Raw genomic sequence first — 18248 nt, 5'->3', positions numbered from 1 at the left:
TGTCAGGTTTGCTGGGCATAAGCCAGGGGTGAAGGGGGAAGGCTCTCAGGACTAATTAACACTTGAAAGGCTTGAAAAAGTTGGAGAAAGTAGAAACACCCAGACAGCCATTCCGCTTTTATCACTTAGAGGAAAATTATAGAGCATTTCAAGCAGAAGAGCCCATAGGTAATTTTTTTGAAGTTCTTATTTAATGTGGACATTTCCAGACTGATGGTAGTCAAGCCTCTCCATTTAAAATATTGCTAACTTCCAGGTCTGAGAAGGATCATGTAATGAAGGCAGCCCGAGGGGGTTCTGTGGTGAAGAAGGATGCAAAATGTAAAACCAAGCATGGATAATTGTCTGTAATGGCAAACTTTCAATGTTTATAAAAATCTTTGGCCTGCAAAGAAAACATTCTGATAATGTTACTTTTTCAAAGCACCCTCAGAATTCATTCACGTCAGGTAAACTTTCTTTCTCATAAAACAAGCACTTATGCATTTTGTTCTAGGACGCAGTATCAATGTAAAATCCGCTGGTCTTGTGGGAAGACATGGGCCTCAGTCAAAACAACCATTCATGGTGGCCTTCTTCAAGGCAAGTGAGGTACTTCTTCGATCTGTGAGAGCAGCTAACAAAAGGAAAAATCAAAACCGCAATAAATCCAGCTCTCATCAGGACTCCTCCAGAATGTCCAGTGTTGGAGGTAAGATAAAACCTGAGCAAGAGTTGTACACAGAGAGTTATGGGGTCATATGTTGCAAATCAAGTAGCCACAGTAAATTTACCCTCTGGATATACCTTTGTTTGGTCTATTAAATCATCCGACAATGTTTCGAACATCCTCAGAATGTTTCATCAGTGAATCACTCAGTAATTCATTTCAAAATAAGTATGGCTTGCCTTTGTATGTTGAAAGATTCAGTTCAAATTAAAATCAAGCTGGCAGTAATAAAATTATGAACCAGCTACGTCAATGAAGTCTAGCCAAAACTGAACTACACAACTTGCTGAGTTGAATTCCCCAGGGCCTCTCAAATGTGGATGGGCAACCAGGTAAATTCAACATAAAAATATTTCTTTGGTACTTAAGATGATGCATGTAAATCACGCAGTTTCCATTTTCTCTGACAATAAAAGCAGCATAGATTATATGGAAATTGAGGTAATATTTACATTTCCGGTAATTATTTGGAAGGGTGTTATCTAGATAATCTGCTTTAAGTGTATGTACGTACGAACACACATATGTATAAAATCTAGTAACAAAATATCACAGATTCACAATGATCCCAATATGCTTGCAATTTAATCTATCAATTAATAGACAAGGAGATAAAAGTATGGTTGATCTGAATGAATCTAACTGCCAAAATCTGAAGTTATTTAATCATATTACTTATACCAATAAGTACCGTATTTAGTCCAGGCTGCAAACAGATTTTCATAAGCTGTTCTTAGATGAAAATGATGGCTATTTTATTCCAAGAAATTTTCTTTATCTATAAAAAAATAAATCTGTTTGAAGGGGAAAATTTATCCTAGGACATCCCAACTTAGTACAATATGTTTGTTCATTTGAAAAATATGTGTTCTATGTTAATGGCCACCATATGCAGTGTACTTGCCAGGCCCAATGGATGAACTGGTGAACAAAACAGACACGATCTCTGCATATGGTATTCAAGCAAATTAGAATGCTTTACTCTTCCAAAAAGAAACATTCAGACAGTTTGTCATTATTCCTGAAATCTTCATTTTTACCCTGTCACTTAAAACTGAAAAATAATACTGCAATTTTTTTATTAAGTTAACATAGTAATTCTCTTTTTTTGCACCTAGGATTCTCAACAAAAATACTAAACTAGGATTCATTACCATCTTCCTAAAATATGAGCACCAGACATCATGTTAGATAGACGTCTATTTGATGTGGTTAGTAACAGAAATGGGGAAGATTTCTATATGAAACTATATTATACTGAATTATGTGCTACATAGAGAGCAATGTTTTAAAATAATTTTCCCCAACAAATAAGTTTAACCATATTTTTCACTTGAAAGTAAAACAAGATATTAGTACCTTGTTACAAAGCTATTTTATAAAGATCTTCACAAGATATTTAGTTTGGCAAAAATTGTAATTGCTTAATATGAAAGATGAAGAAAAATAACTTTCTAAGACCTTTTCTTCCTTGTAAATACTAGGCTGTCAAAGTTGTATATTTTTCTTTTCATGTTGAATGGTTCTGAAATTGGTTGAAATGTTTTTAATTTGATGTAGCAGACTGCATTAAGAAAAAAGGTTTGTTAAACCATGAATAGAATAGTGAATAATTTTTGAGGAAATTACAATGGGAAAAGTATAAGTTGCATACTTATTATTGGAGCTCATAAGGACTGTGGCGGAGGTGTTCAGTCTAAGGACTGAAGACATCAAAGTCCTTTTCCCTATTGGTGAGCTCTATTTATCTTCTCTTTCTGACCACAAGTAACAAATGTACTTCTATAACTAGAGATGAATAAAACACATGGAACAGAGAAATCATGTAACTTTTCACCAGTTTCCTAGCACCATTTAAAGTACAAAATTATTCTAATATAGACCAATATTTTCTTTTTAAAAAGTTTGTCATTGGCACCATTTCTGTGAAATATGTGGTAGATAGTTTTGGAGCATGTTCATATTTTGATAATAAGAAAGAAAGTAGCTGGTTTGTGTCTTTGAGACGTAACCTTTCAATAGGTAGTAATCAAGCAGACGGGAAAAATTCTCATAGGATTTGGTCTAACAGACAGGGATTTAAGGAAAGGGAATGCTAATATAAACACAAAATTTGATACTTAGGAAATTGAAATGCCAGTGAAATTTAAAAATTATTCAAATATAAATAATAAATTCTGTAACAGTACTAAGCTTTTACAATAAAATACTGTTTGAAGACTACACAGCTAAAAAAGAAGCCAATGGCAGGGAAAAGAATTGTATTTGATGTTTGCCTGATTGCATATTTTTCTGCAAAGCATACTGTCAAATGTTGAAAGTCTCAGTTAATCTAGGAGAATGAAAACCCAAGTCATTCTTGCTTTCTTTACCCAATTTCTTTCCTATTTCAAAGATTCTCGTCTTCCAACTTCTCAATGATCCTTTGTTTTTCTATATCCCTATGGAAAAACTTAGAACAATGTCTAGCACAAAATAGGAACTTGTTAAATAAATTAATGTATCTACTGAATGGAAAAAAAACTAAATTCCTCTTTCAGGTGAATATACACAGGAACATTGTGTCCAGATTTTCTGCAGAAACTGTCCCTCTTTGCTCCTCTTCAGATTTTTGGCAAGGAGGTTGAGCAAACACATTGTGTGAGATGCCTCTTTCACCATGAGGCAGCACAATGGATGTTTATTTGAATGTCGGTGTGGAGGAAAGGAAATGGAGGTAATAGTTAATTTTTTAGTTAGCTGAAAAAGGCTTTCGGTGTTATGTTTATAAGGTCTTAAAGTATATGCCAAGAGCAAGATGCTGTTGTAAGGACTATATGAGTGCTGAAAAGAATAGAGTATTAAGATTCTGAGAGAATCAATAAGACAAATGGCAAGTCCTGGTACACTGCAGACTGCTTGAAAAGACTGCTTAGTGTGTGCTGGATACTAGGGACTGTTGAAAGTGAATCCAATCCTTAGTGGCCTTGCCTGAAACCATGGTGATTTCTTAGGCCAGATCTTTCAAAGAGTCATTGAAATGGAAACATTCTATAGTTATTCTCAAATTTGATAGGCAGTGTCTTTTGCCTAATATATACAATGTAAGCTCATGTCTCTTGGACAAACAGATGTTAATCAAAACCAGAAAGAACAATTAATTACAATTATCTCTTTAGAATGTTTTATGTCATATAATTAATACATATTTTCATTATTTAAAGATAATCAAAACATTAATAAAGCTAAAATTCACTCTTGATCACATAAATCCTTTTGAGATAGGTTACTCTGATATATCACCATGGTTCCTATACATGCAAATCTTTTCCTCCATATATATACATCTCTTTTAGAGAACATATTTTTATTATGTGTGTTTAATTAAATAAATGATATACCTTGTGTATTCTTAAGGATTATTATTTTTTTTTTCTTAAGGATTAGTTTTAGAGCAATTTTAGGTTCACAACAAAACTGAGAGGAAGGTACAAAGATTTCCCATATTCCTCTGCCCCATGTTGCTTAGTTTCCCCCATTATCAACATGACTCATCAGAATGGCGCCTTTCTTACCAAGGATAAATCACAAGGATGAATATATAATTGTCCAAAGTTTATAGTTTACATTAGGGTACACTCTTGGTGTTTTACATTCTGTGGGTTTGGACAAATGTATAATGACATGCATCCATCATTATGGTATCATACAGAGTACTTTCACTGCCCTCAAAATCCTCTTTCCTCTGGCTATTTATCCTCTATTCATCCTTTCCTCCCCTTAGCAACCACTGATTTTTATTGTCCTCATAGTTTTGGCTATTCCAGAATGTTATAGAGTTGGTTTTATGGATTTTTTAAAAACAATATGCCTCAGCCATCTTTCAAATTGAGTGACCTCATTCTTTTTAACTGTTGCAATATAATCAACAGTGCTTGCATCAGAATTTATTCGGTCATGTCACTCTTAAAAGACATTTTGGTTGTTTTCAAATTGGGGCTCTCAAGATCAAGGCTGCAGTGAAAAATCTTAGAAGGCTACACATTGAGAATGTTTCTAATCCACTTGATTTTTATAATAATTAATACTGAAAACTTTATTTGTGCCCTGAATAATACAGAATCTTGGAAATCCCTCCTAAAACAACAATTTCAGTGTCTATATTATCCATCTGTACGTTTATTTATCTATCATCTATTTATCATTTCATCATTTAATCCTGGGTCCACCACTTACTATTTTTATAATCTTGGACCAAATGTCACCTTTCCCTGTCTCTGTGTCCTCATCTGTAAAGTGAGAATGTTAATGTATATGCCCCCTAGGGTTAGATTACAATAATTGCGAAGATTAAATGAATTAATATGTGTAAAGGTCTAAGAACAGTGGTGCATGCTTATTTGTTGTTAGCCATTATCACTGTGACTTCTTAAATGAGTTCATATGGTTTCATTTTTCAAAACTGATACATAAAGAGTTCAGACTCTTACATCAGAGAAAACTAGAAGTTCTCTTCCTAAAAAGTACCAATAGCCCTGGTCATTTACTGGAATTTCTTGGCCTTTGAAACTTAGAAAAAAGAAGAATTTTAGTGATTTAAACTAATTTGACCAACCTACCTGAAAATTGATTATATAATATAAAATAAACTTTTCAATAGGCATTAATGCATCATCTATTGCCAAGTCTGTCTAGAGAGAATCCTTAGAGAGAATATATCTGGGCATGATTTATTGTAAAATAAATTTATTCAATATTAAATAAGTGTCCACTTGTGATAAGTACAGTATTAACTATATACTGATAAAAGATAGATAGCTAACGATCTTTTTAAAAAGAACTCCCACAGACAATAGGAAAGACATGAGCTTAGTAATTATTAGCAGGTCAATTCTATTAGAGTAGGTATAGGGTACTAAATAGTAGGAAGGATAGAGCACCTAAGCAACACCTAGGTATTGCTCAAAAGACTTCATGAGAGACTTACACAAGAAAGACTATACATTTTTTGGAAATGGAAGGGTGGGTGAAGCCATTTCAGACTGATGTGCAGTTACAGAATCATATACCCATGTTAAATAGTTGGGCACACAAGTTTTCTTGTTTGAAAGGTGTGAGAAAAGCTTGAAAAGTATGCAGGAACCAAATTATAAAGAGTAGGGTATGCAATAATAAGGAACTATAGTGTCTTCAGGCAGACAATTGGAAAAAGGAGTGTCATAATCAGATATGCATTTTAAAAAGTTAAATTTGGCAGCAGAGTAAAGGATAGGATGCCAAGGGAGGAAATTGAAAGCACAGATAATGATTAGGAGTCAAATCCAGCACTACAAGCTGTGAAGATTATAAATTGGAAACGGAGAAGTGAAAACCAAAACATGTGGAATGGCACCAGCAGAGGGTGATGAGACAGGACTCTGGATAGGAAGTTTCAAGAATAAGTGGCAGGTGTAGAAAAAAGATGGGGATATGAGCTTAGATGAAGCATAGGATTGGACAGTGCCACAGAAAATAAAGTAAAAGAAAAGCAGGAATGGAGCCTTCCATGGGAGGATTAGTCCTTTAAGTATAGGCAAGGAGAAAAAGCAATTCCATAAAAGAGACAAAGACTTATAGTCAGAGGTGGAGGAGGGTCAGGGATGAACTGTTATTCTAGGACCAAGTTACTGGAAGAGGATGTTGAGGAAGTATGAGGTAACCAAGAGAACAAAGAGTTTCCAATAGGTTTTCTAGACTAGAAATGGATCAGTCAGTGGGCTTTGTGGATCCATTTAATGTAGGACATGAGGGAGAAATAAAGAAAATCAAGAAACTTACTAAATGTTCATTCTTGGGCCACTAAATGACAGGTGATCCTGTTAACCAAAGTAGTGAGCATCTTAAGAGTGCAAGATCAGAAGTAAACATAGTGAGTCGGAGGCGTCCAGGAAGCTTTTATTTGGAGATGTCTAGTGGGCAGTTGGAAACTCAGGTTTGTGGACAGTTTTTATGCCAGTAAGCTCAAAGGTGAAGATATTAATTGGGTCATCCACGTAGACACTTTGCTAAACATAGTTAAGCAAACACACAGGATAGTTATTTTGTGGTATCTGTTCTGTGTCAGACATTTCTACTCATAAACAAATACAGTTATCCCTATACAAATCAATAGTAGTAATTCTGGTGGGTTGTACATAAATTCAAGCAAGGAATTTACTGGATATGGAAGGTGGTGATTAATATAGAAAAGTAGCATTTTTAAAATCCCTCATCTTTGAAGGGATTATTATGTGTTTGGGGTTTATTATGAATTTCTCTACACCCAGGGTCATTTTAAAATTAACTATTAAATAGTTTGTTGTAGCATTATTCCTGCTTCTTTACCTTTTATATCTTCATTCGTCATTTCCATTTTCTATAAATTAGCAAAAATCCTGATGCTTACATCAGGAGTTCACACAACTTCCAAGTGCTTTACTAGATTATCAGCTCTAGGCCACCTCCTCCACCTCTTCCTCCTCCACCTCCTCCTCGAACTCGCCATGCTCCTCGGCCGTGGCATCTTGGTACTGCTGGTACTCGGACACCAGGTCGTTCATGTTGCTCTTGGCCTCTGTGAACTCCATCTCGTCCACGTCCTCGCCTCTGTACCAGTACAGGAAGGCCTTGTGCCATAACATGGCCCTGAACTGCTCCCAGATGTGCTTGAACAGCTCCTGAATGGCTGTGCTGTTGGCCGATGGAGGTGGACATCTTTACCCCTGGGGTGGGGTGTCACACCATTCATATATGAATATATATATATTTTATCCTTTAAAAAAGCCAATACTAGATGAAAGAAAAATGAAACCCATATTAGTATATGGAGTTACCTGGATTTAAATTTTTTTATCCCCACTTCATTGCTAAGCTAACCCATGTCTATTTGTTTGGTTGGTTGTTTTTCAGAGACTAGTGGACAGACCTTTGAAGTCCCATATAGAGTTCAGGGTTGTTTTTCTTTCTTTCTTTTTTTTTTTTTTTAATAACTTTCCATCTCTAAGTATGTATTTTTTTCACAATTTTTTTTCTAAGACAAAATAACTTCTCAAAAGTTTAACTAGGAAAAAGATTAAATTTGTACTGCTTATAGAAATTGGTCATAAGAAAGTTTACATAAAGTATTTAGCAGTACTTTCAATATTTTGGCCCTGGTTTCCCAATATTGTTACCATTAAAAGACAAAACAAACAAATGCTGCATTTGGAACATCTGCATTATGGTCAAGGAATGTCAGCATGCTTTTCTAGTATGCTTGTGGCACCAGAACATCTTAGTAATTTCTGGCAGAGTTCTTCATCTGCAGGCAGGTTAATCTAGAGTAGCATTATGTCCATTTCATTTTAATTTTTGAAGGGCTATCAACCAATATTTTTTAGAGATATAAATTTAATTTCCTTGTCCTTCCTCCTTTAGTTTATCCTGCCAACCATTTATAGTAAACCTAACTGCAGACTTTGCTGGTTTGGGTACAACATTTACTTCAGTCATCCATTAATTTTTATTTCTGACAGAATAAGCATATGGTCCTAGCGCTCTATGAAATCAGACTCTTGGAATCAGATTCTGTTATAAATTTCATTGCTCGTTACCTTTATGCGATGTTACATTATATACATCACTTAGCCTGTATGAAAAGCTTCATAGATGGAACAGATCTATTTTGACTTTTAAGTTTTACTTTCTTTTTCTATAAACATGGAATTCATATAACCATATACATAGTTTATGACTTTTCATATATACTTGTGTTATTGGCTACAATGTCTTTATTCATATTCAATGTTTTTAATTAAGACAAGGATGAATGAATAAATATTCTCATTATTGTCTAATGTAAGGGTTGGTGAAGCAAGGCCCTGTGGCCTATTTTTGTAAGACCCAATTGCTAAGAATGGTTTTTACATTTTTAAATGTTTGAAAATGATTCAAAAGAAGGATAACATTTTCTTTCACATAGAAATCATATGAAATTCAAATTTTAGCATCCAGAAGTAAAGTTTTATTGGAATAGAGCCATATGCATCCATTTAACATAGTCTATGACTGCTGTCATGCTATAGTGGCAAAGTTGAGTCATTGCAAGGGAAGACTCCATAGACTAAAATATTTATTATCTTTTTAAAAAAGAAAGTTTTCTGAACCCTCGTCTAATGCAAGCTGACTTTCTTAGTCTAAATTTCAAAAAGTTTGTGTAATAAAACTAGCACCAGAATCAATTATTTCTTTTCCATAAAAATGGTATAGAGAACTTATCCATTTCATGTTATTGTACTTAGTGTTACAGTATGCTCGTCCATTGCCTGGACAAAATTAACTCCTTGTGCTATTCTGATCAAGGGAAACATTTACCCAAAGGATAAGAGTGCTGCATTCCATAAATTCTCTTTTCTCATTTTCCATCATTATCTACATAGTTAATTTGGTTTCTTTTCTTAAGATTTTACTTATTTATTCATGAAAGACACACAGAGAGAGAGAGAGAGGGAGAGACACAGGCAGAGGGAGAAGCAGGCTCCTTCAGGTAGTCCAATGCAGGACTTGATCCTGGGACTCAATCCGGGGACTCAATCCCAGGACTCCAGGATCATGCCCTGGGCTGAAGGCAGGCGCCAAACCGCTGAGCCACCTAGGCATCTCCTATTTAATTTGTTTTAATGCAGCTAATTACATAGCAGGAATAACTCTGACCAAGAAGTAAAAAAGTCTGAGTTCAATATTTAATCATTATTTTTTTTCCTAGGCAGACAGAAATTAAAAAAGAATTACCTGAAGTAACTGTGAAAGGTGGATGACAAGACCCACTAAGACAGGCTCCATGGATTTTTGATGTGCCTACAGTTTCACTAGATATTGAGGATAATTAAACTGGAAGGTGACATCTTAAGACTCACTACTCTGCCTAGTAAACTACTACATTGATTTGACAAAGATGACTGTCAGAGTGAATGTAGCAGTTATTCCTAGGAGAAAAAATTAGCTGTCTTCTTTGAAAATAAGTCATTTTGCTGGCTCCCTTACCCTATATTTTTTCCACTTTCACATTTCATATTAGAAATAATAAAAATGGGTTAGCTTTTAGAATGCTATTTGTACAACGTATGAACAAATGCCAAAGAAGACAACATAGATGTTTCTATAAAGCTCTGTATTTCTTTGGTATTCCTTTAGTCCAGATGCAATATTAAGGTTCTCCATTTATATCCTTATTTTTTAATTAATTAATTTTTTTTAGAGTGAGAGAGCACGAGAGGGGGGCCAGAGGGGCTACAAGGAGAGAGAGAGAGAGAGAGAGAGAGAGAGAATCTTAAGCAGGCTGCACACTTCACTCAGCAGGCACAGAGCCTGACTTAGGCCTCAATCTCATGATCCTGAGATCACCACTTCAGCTGGTAAAGATAAATAAAGATAAATAAAATCTTAAAAAAAAAAACAAATTAAATATGTGGATAATGATGGAAAATGAGAAAAGAGAATTTATGGAATGCAGCACTCTTATCCTTATATTTAATTTATTTATTCATGAGAGACAGAGAGAGAGAGAGGGAGAGGGAGACAGAAGGAGACGCAGGCTCCATGCAGGGAGCCCGACGTGGGACTTGATTCCAGGTCTCCAGGATCAGGCCCTGGGCTGAGGGTGGCACTAAACCACTGAGCCACCTGGGGTGCCCTCAGAGACTGTTTCTAAAACTTGGGATATATTAGAACACCAAACAGAACCAAAGATCTTTGAACTTGTAGAGCTGACACTCTAGGGGGAAGAAATAGACAAGAAACAATGCATATAATAAATGAATAAAAGGCATAGCATATTAAAAATTAAGTGAAATGGGGAAAAAAACAAGAGCAAGATGAGGGAGATCAGGAATACCATAGTGGGAGTTTCAGTCTTAAATAGGGTAGTTAGCGAAGGCTTCATTAACAAGATGATACCTAAGTGAGAAGTTCAAGAAACTCTAGGTGTTACCTATGTTTTTAAAGGAAAGGCATTTTAGGAAGAGGGAAGAGTGGGAGTGAAGTCCCTAAGATAGGAGGAACCTGACCTAGGTGGAAAACAGCAAGGAGGTGTCATGGCCAAAATGGAATGAAGGAGAGGAAGAGTGGTAGGAAATGAGTCAGAGGGGTAATGGGGTCAAATCAGATAGGGCCTTGTAAACCACAAAGGATACTCTTAGTGATATGGGGCCACCCAGTGGGACTTCTCGCTGGGGAGTGATATAATTCGAGTTACTTGTCAGAAGTCTACTTGACTGCTTTGCTGTAGAAGAGCAAGGTCAGGAGCAAGGAGAATTAGCAATGAGAATATTGCAGTAATTCAGGTGAAAGATGATGGTGGCTTGAACCAGGACTAGTCATGGAGGTGGTAAGAGTAGGTGGATTTTGGACCAATTTGAAGGTAGAATGTGTTGGATTTCTTGACAGATTGAATGACAGAATGAATTTCTTGACAGAGTAAAGGAAAAAACAGTGTATTTTGACTCTCTCTCTCCCTTTGCTGGGGGAGCTGTCATCAGTCAAAAATGGAAGGGTCTATATGTTGGACATGTCTTTTGGGTGAAAATGAAAAGTTCAACTTTCAGTATTCTGAGTTTAATATATTAATTAAAATAAAATCAACTCAGTAAGAACCCAGTTGGTACTTTCTCAGTGTCTGCCGCATAGAAGATGTTAAAAAATATTGTATGAGTATTTAATATATATAAATAATAATTTTAAGTACCACTGCAGTGTGAATTAATTAGTAAACAAGCATTCTTTGTTAGTACTCAGTGAACAGCAGGCATCAGATTGTGCACCATAAAACAGAGAGTCTAACCAAATTTTGTTAGAACTTCACAAGGTAAATGGCATTGACTCCATTTTACAGAAGAAGAAACTCAGGACAAGTGATTTGCCTAGCATTCACATGGCTAGTTAAATGGTTCTGGCTTTAAGATTCAAACTCATAATTTACAACATTTTACAACAATTTACAGCTTCTTTTTAATTTTATCAGTGATCCCACAAAAGAAATATAGGATAACTGATAAGCTTCCATTTTTTAAAAATCCGATTTTTATCTTCAGATTATAATACGAGTGAACAAAAACAAGCCTGTAAGAAGCATGAGCTCTATGTGAGTTTCCGGGATCTGGGATGGCAGGTAAGAATGGTTGGTCAACTTAGATGCTTCTTTTCTGTTTTATTATAAATCTGGAGTTACTTGTAATCTCTGTTAGTAATTTTTCCAATAGACTAACCAATTATTTTTTATGACTATTCAGTATATGAGTTATTCACATCATTTTTATTTCTCCATTATCTTTCCACCATTGAAACCTCATCATTAGGGTTTATAGTAAAAAATAGCTATGGTGAAGAAGAAACATAGCCCTATGATATCAGAAAGTGGGAAAAGGTGCTGTTGTTTTAATATCCCAAAATTTTAATTTTAATATCACTTTTTCAGATTAATTTGAGTGGCACCATTTGCCCCTCAAAGTCTCAAACTCTATGGCTAGGAAATAGGATCCTTGAATGACAATGTCTGTCATAAAGTAGATCTATAGAAAAATAATTTTTTTCCTTGAAAATAAGAGTTTTATTGTTCTCTTTTCCATATGCTTCACAAAAAGGGTAAGGCGGAAGATTTAACCAAAAACAGTTTTTAATGTCTCTATGTATTGATAGTTTACATTGATATCTTTGGATTACATTATCCCATTACAATGGATTTGTAGAATTGAATTTGGGCTATCTCATTGAAAAGTAATATTAAAGCTTAAGCATTTAAAAATTTTATAATAAAACTTCAACATGATTCATTCAGTAAGTTTACATTTGGACCAGGTTTTACTTCTTGGGGAAAAAAAATCAGGGCAGTCATTCCATATGCCAATTTTTTGGCTTCCCCAAATTTTCATGTGCAGTTCTCAAGAATTTGCTTCAATTCGTTTCTTCTAAAGAGACTATAAAGCTAACACGTGAACAGAAAGAAAAACAGCAAAGGAGCAAATATTAAATCTTTAGGAAATTGTCAGATTTCTAAAGCCAGGAATGAGTTATTAAGAAGTAATAGGAATTATCTCAATTAAGTTTATTCTTCTTTTCCTTTCTGGTTCACTTGAACTTTCCAGAGTTCATCATTTCCTGTTTAAACAATATTTACAATGCTATTTAATGATATGGTTTTATTCATGAATCCATGAATTAATGCATACTATGACTATCCTACATAGCAACCTCTTGGGAGAAATTACAGAGGACAATTTCTTATGAAAATATTTATAGTTGTGTTGTAAACTTCAACTTAAAAATAAATTAAGGGCTTGAGGGTGGCTGTCTTGTTAGAATAATTGTTAAATGAAGAAGAGAAACCTAGGCAGACCTAAATATGAATATTCTTTAAGAATTAATTTATTTTTATTTTTGCGATTTCCTTTATTTTTCTTCTTTTTTTTCTTTGTGTGTGTGTGTATGCATTCTAGGACTGGATTATAGCACCAGAAGGATATGCTGCATTTTATTGTGATGGAGAATGTTCTTTTCCACTCAATGCTCACATGAATGCCACCAACCATGCCATAGTTCAGACTCTGGTATGCTTTGTTTTTGTAGAATTTAAAATGGTTTATGATGCAAGCATCATATAAACATTATTTTAAAGGAAAGCATCCGTTTGTGCTATAAGTGCACTATTAAAAAAAAAATCCTTTGGTACTTTTTAGAGCCAAAGTAATGATTATGGGTATAGTCAGGAAATTCAGGCTAGTTTAAAGACTCGTCCTGATTCCAGAATGGGAAGGATTTAGCTAGGAAAATTGAAGTAACCGCATGAAGTGATCACTCTGCACTGATTTCTTCACTATGCAGTATGACTAACCACACAGGTTCCCAGGGGCTGTTTCAAACCTAGCAATTCATTAGTAATCATTGCAAAAACATTGAATAATAGCCTTACTGAATTTCATCTAAGGGCTTTTACTCTGATTATTTAAGAATGTTTCACAGCATACTTTGGTATTATTAAAGTTCTTCAAGTAGAATATAAGTAAAAGACTCATTTCAATTTCTTGATCCTTATTTTTTTTTATGATTTTTAAGGTGGAATTTCATCTTCATTTTTTCCCTTCCTCACTCAGGAATTTAGTAGTGATTTAATCTCCAGTAACCTGAGCTTATTTTTGTGAAGACGATAATGAAATGTTGATTTTGTGGTCTCTAAATGGTAGTACTATATCTAATTAGCTCATGAAACCTCTTGAGAGTCTGACATACCTGTCTTATGGTGTGTGACTTACTGTTTTGGCAGAGGGACAATCTCTGGAAGACTAAGAGTCTCCTAGAAGGTGCAGTAGACTATGTGATGGAGTTCTGAATTAATGTTTGGGTTAATGTGAACATTTTAACTATATGTCATCAGGATAGAAGGAAGAGGACTAATTGTTTTAGATTCAAGACTTAGTGACAGAAGTGGCTATTTGGTGGATGGCAGTAGGAAAGCAGTAGCCATAAGAATAAAATAGTCTATCTTTGTGGATGAGTCTTGTTTATGATCAACAAAAAAACATAACTATTAGAATTTGTGGGTTGACTCTTTAGAAGGTCATTTTTTCAGAATTAATTTAACATTTAAAGCTGATGGAAAGACTCTCCTAGTTTTCTTCTGAATAAGGAATGATATATGTAAATTGACAGATTAAATCCTTGAATGACTTGATGTTTTCTGGTCTGGACATCATAGGTACTAGAGAGTAGATACCAAAGATGAACATCTATGGCAACTAGAGCATGGGTATTGCCCAAAACTTTGGGAATAACTTTGGAGTAAAGAGAAACAGGGAGATAAATCCATATTTTGAAAGGCAGTTATTTATAAATATTCTTCTTTTTATTCTTGACCAATGAGATTGTCTATTTCTGTGCCATAGGCAAAGTATAGAGTAAATACCTGGGAAAATTTTAGGATTTGTTATGCTTTCATCTTTGCTATCTATCAATAAAAGTACTTGATACAGGATATCATTTCTGGGGAATGGGGAGCTCTGCAAGGAAGGGTGTATTGTATTCCAAGAATCTCTGTGAACTCTCTAACCTTCTATCCTTACCTATGAGGATTCATGATGACCCAAAAGCCAATCACACAGAGAGAAATGCTTTGTTTCAAGCCTTGGAAGAATAGACATAATCACTGTCTTTTTGTGTGGTCAAAGGAATAGCCACTATTAAGCTTATAGAGGAATGACAATTTCTCAGAAAATGCCTCCTTATACTGTCATCTCAATGCCTCAAAAAGCAGACTTCTGCTTCATTAATATGTATCTATTGAATCAAAGGCGGCCTCAGGCTAAGCAATGTTTAATTATTGAAAAAAACTGTCAAAATACTCTACCTCTCATTTTTCTTTTTTTCCTTATAAATATATAACCACATATTGCCAGCTTTTAGGGCTGAGGTCTAGAAGGCAGTGTCAAAAAACAAACATTAAAAAAATCTGACATGGACTTGGAACAAGATCCTGCTCTGCATCACTGTCCTGGGATATGGGACATAAGTCATTGCAAAACTTAAAGCATACATGGGAAGTTTGATTTTTTTTTTCCTGGCATTGTATACTCTGTACGTTTGTTCTCTGAAGGACATGAAACAAGAAGACAGGCATGTTTGTTCCTAAAAGAAAGCATATTTTTGACTAATATGGTTGAGAAACCATTCAAGAACAATCCTTTTTTTTTTTCAGAACAATTGCTTCGCGAAGCTGCCAAGGCCATTGAAACAAGGGGTTATCAATCATGTATGTGTGGGTTATGGAAGATAAAGCTTATGAGGGACACAAGCTGCATCTAAAATTTGTAGAGACTATCCAACTTTTAGTTTTGTGAGGTCTTAGGAAATTTCAAGTTCATGTCAGATCACCTCATTTTTCCTGTTTCTGTCCACATACAGTGCTTCTATATCATTTCAGCCAGGACGTTGTGCAGCCAAAACTCTAAGAGGCTGTATTTGCTTTTTGTGGATCCCTTAGGACTCATCAGTGGGACTTCCCATAAACTCCTTTGGGGGAAGGGCCAGGGTAGGTGGGTGGGAAAGGGGGAACCATGTTCTGGCTCCTTGCTCAATTACTGAAATCATAGGCAGACTGCCAGTCTGATCAAAATGAGAGCAAACCCTTTGCTTGAGCATTTCACTGTCGGTGTACAGCTACCTTTTCAGGCTTTTGGAGGAGACGGAATATTCAATTTGTAAAATATCTAGGCTCCTTGCTTCTGATTTAGTTGAGCCTGCTTTTTGGCACTTGTCTAGGAGAGAAAGAAAGTAAAAGGATATTAAACTCCAGCCAGTCTGGTAAAAGATTCTGTAGAGAAGAGTTGAAATTATTGCTTTAAAATAAGTTTTGGATTATACCTGGAGTTTACTTTGCTGTGATCTTTATGCTTCCTTTACTGTGGAAAATTAAGAGTTGGCATAAGTTTTATGATTTATTGCTTAATTGTCTTTTAAAAAATAATTTAGATTCGAATCTTTCTACAGCTAGTTGTGTCCCTTCACTGATTTGCATTTATAATTTCTGTATTTCTCATGAAGTAAATAGAAGTAATTGTTCTAACCAAAAGCAACTCAGTGCTAGTTGCCATGCTCTTTCCCCCAGGAAAATTTCCACTGAATACTCCATAGAAGGAGTTTTCCTTACTTGGTAGAATATTTTTCAAGGCCCCAACACATAATTAGAACTGGTGAGTTGACTCTAGGTGTTAATGCTTAAAAATACATCCTTCACTACCAGTCCCCAACCCCCACCCCAGCCATTGAACATAAATAGAAGAGTGATAGTTTAAGGGTGTGCCTGATTGTGAGTGACAAAACGAGAATATTATTTGAAAGCTGTAGACAAAATGTTTATCTTATTTCTCAAAAAAACAAAACGTGTTTTTCTTTCCCAGGTACATCTGATGTTTCCTGACCACGTACCAAAGCCTTGTTGTGCTCCAACCAAATTAAATGCCATCTCTGTGCTGTACTTTGATGACAGCTCCAATGTCATTCTGAAAAAATACAGAAATATGGTAGTGCGCTCATGTGGCTGCCACTAATATTAAATAATAATGGTAATAAGAAAAATATCTGTATTAAGGTTTACAATTATAATAAAAAGTATGCTTTCAGACAAGAAGGGAATTTCACAAAATTAGTTTGGTTTATTTCATCTCTGTACCTATGTACAATATTGTGTATATAGTCACTTTTATTTATTTAAAGGTATATATTCTCCTTTGTGGATGCCTTATCAATAAAATCTATTTTATAGGTCTATTACACAATAGATAGCCCAGTAACTTTCAGTGGGATATACTAAGTCCAAATCAATTCCATTTCAACATTTTTTCTAATATGATTTTTATATAATTTTCTGAAACTAAAACTCCTTTAGATGTTAATCATTGATGAAGGAAATTGAATGCATTTGGTTATGTTGTGCCAGTGAAAACTATGATAGCATAAATAAAACTAAAAAAAAAAAAAAAAAGTAACAACCCAAACAAAAATGCTTGAATAAACACAATTTTTCTTTCAGAGTTTCTGCTTCATTAGATAAAGTGAAATGTTGAACTGGATTTGAATAAATAAGCGGTAGGCAGAACATAGAAGCTGAAAGATTACACATAATTGTTGTAACTGTTTGCTTTAACAGAATTGGTGTAACTGGAGGAGCATGTTCCTTCTTGGCTTGTGGATTGTAGATTTTGCAAAGCGCTCAAAACTTCAGGAACTCTGTGGAGACAGGCTTGAGCCTATGTCCATAACTTTCCAAGTTAACACTAAAAAATTGTAGTACAACCTTCTTACCTCAAATAAATCATGTCTGCCTATTATCTAGAACACTACTGCTGCAGATTTTTTTTTCAGATTCAAAAACAGTCCAAAATCAAGAAACATTTACATGCACTCCACCTCCCTCCCCACAGACAAGAGTCACTGCATACATAAAATATACTGGAGCAGAGATGCCGACAGAGCCATTTTCTTTAGCTCTCCTTTATAACTGAGTTTGCTGATTGATGTGATGCAAGGGATTTTATTTAAGGTAAAAGCACTGAAACTAAACTGAAGGAAATTACCAAAAATCCCAGAATGGCTTTGACAGAATTGCCATTTCGAAAGAACAGCTGAAATCCATTTTTCATATCTTTGAGAATGAGCTCAATGAAAACCTTATTTTGTAAGGGGATTTTGTAAACCTTCCTCCAAGCACAAATAATTCCAAATGGGAAGGTTCTGTTGTGTGTATGTGCATGTGTATTCTTCCCTCTGAAATTAATTTATTTTCTTTCTTTGCCTTCTAAGGCTTTTCTTTAATACACACTCACTTTCAGAATAATGACATTTAGATGGATTACTTGCTATTTATGGTGACTCCATGGTTAAGCTTATTTACAGTTCATCTAAAATATTCAGAAAGCATCATTTATTAATCACCTTTTTGAACCTTTCAAGTAAAACTATATCAGAAATAGCTTAAAAATATTATGGTTCATCTGTAATTCAGGTATATTGCAATATTGTT

General features: G+C 34.8%; 1 protein-coding gene across 1 annotated transcript in view; it reads left to right on the top strand.

The window, feature by feature from the left end:
• The window catches only part of BMP5 (bone morphogenetic protein 5), a 112635-nt gene extending 95779 nt beyond the window's left edge, over positions 1-16856 (top strand). Inside the window, exons 4-7 of the mRNA XM_038554362.1 lie at positions 497-691; positions 11773-11849; positions 13174-13284; positions 16627-16856. Coding sequence (XP_038410290.1) covers positions 497-691; positions 11773-11849; positions 13174-13284; positions 16627-16776 — 533 coding nt within the window. The 3' untranslated portion in view covers positions 16777-16856. The remainder of the gene's footprint in view (positions 1-496; positions 692-11772; positions 11850-13173; positions 13285-16626) is intronic.
• The last annotated feature ends 1392 nt before the right edge of the window (positions 16857-18248 follow it).

Source organism: Canis lupus, chromosome 12 (genome assembly GCF_011100685.1).
Source record: "Canis lupus familiaris isolate Mischka breed German Shepherd chromosome 12, alternate assembly UU_Cfam_GSD_1.0, whole genome shotgun sequence".
Lineage (NCBI taxonomy): Eukaryota > Metazoa > Chordata > Mammalia > Carnivora > Canidae > Canis > Canis lupus.
The sequence above is the reverse complement of the archived record's forward strand: the minus strand, read 5'-3'. Positions and strand labels throughout refer to the sequence as shown.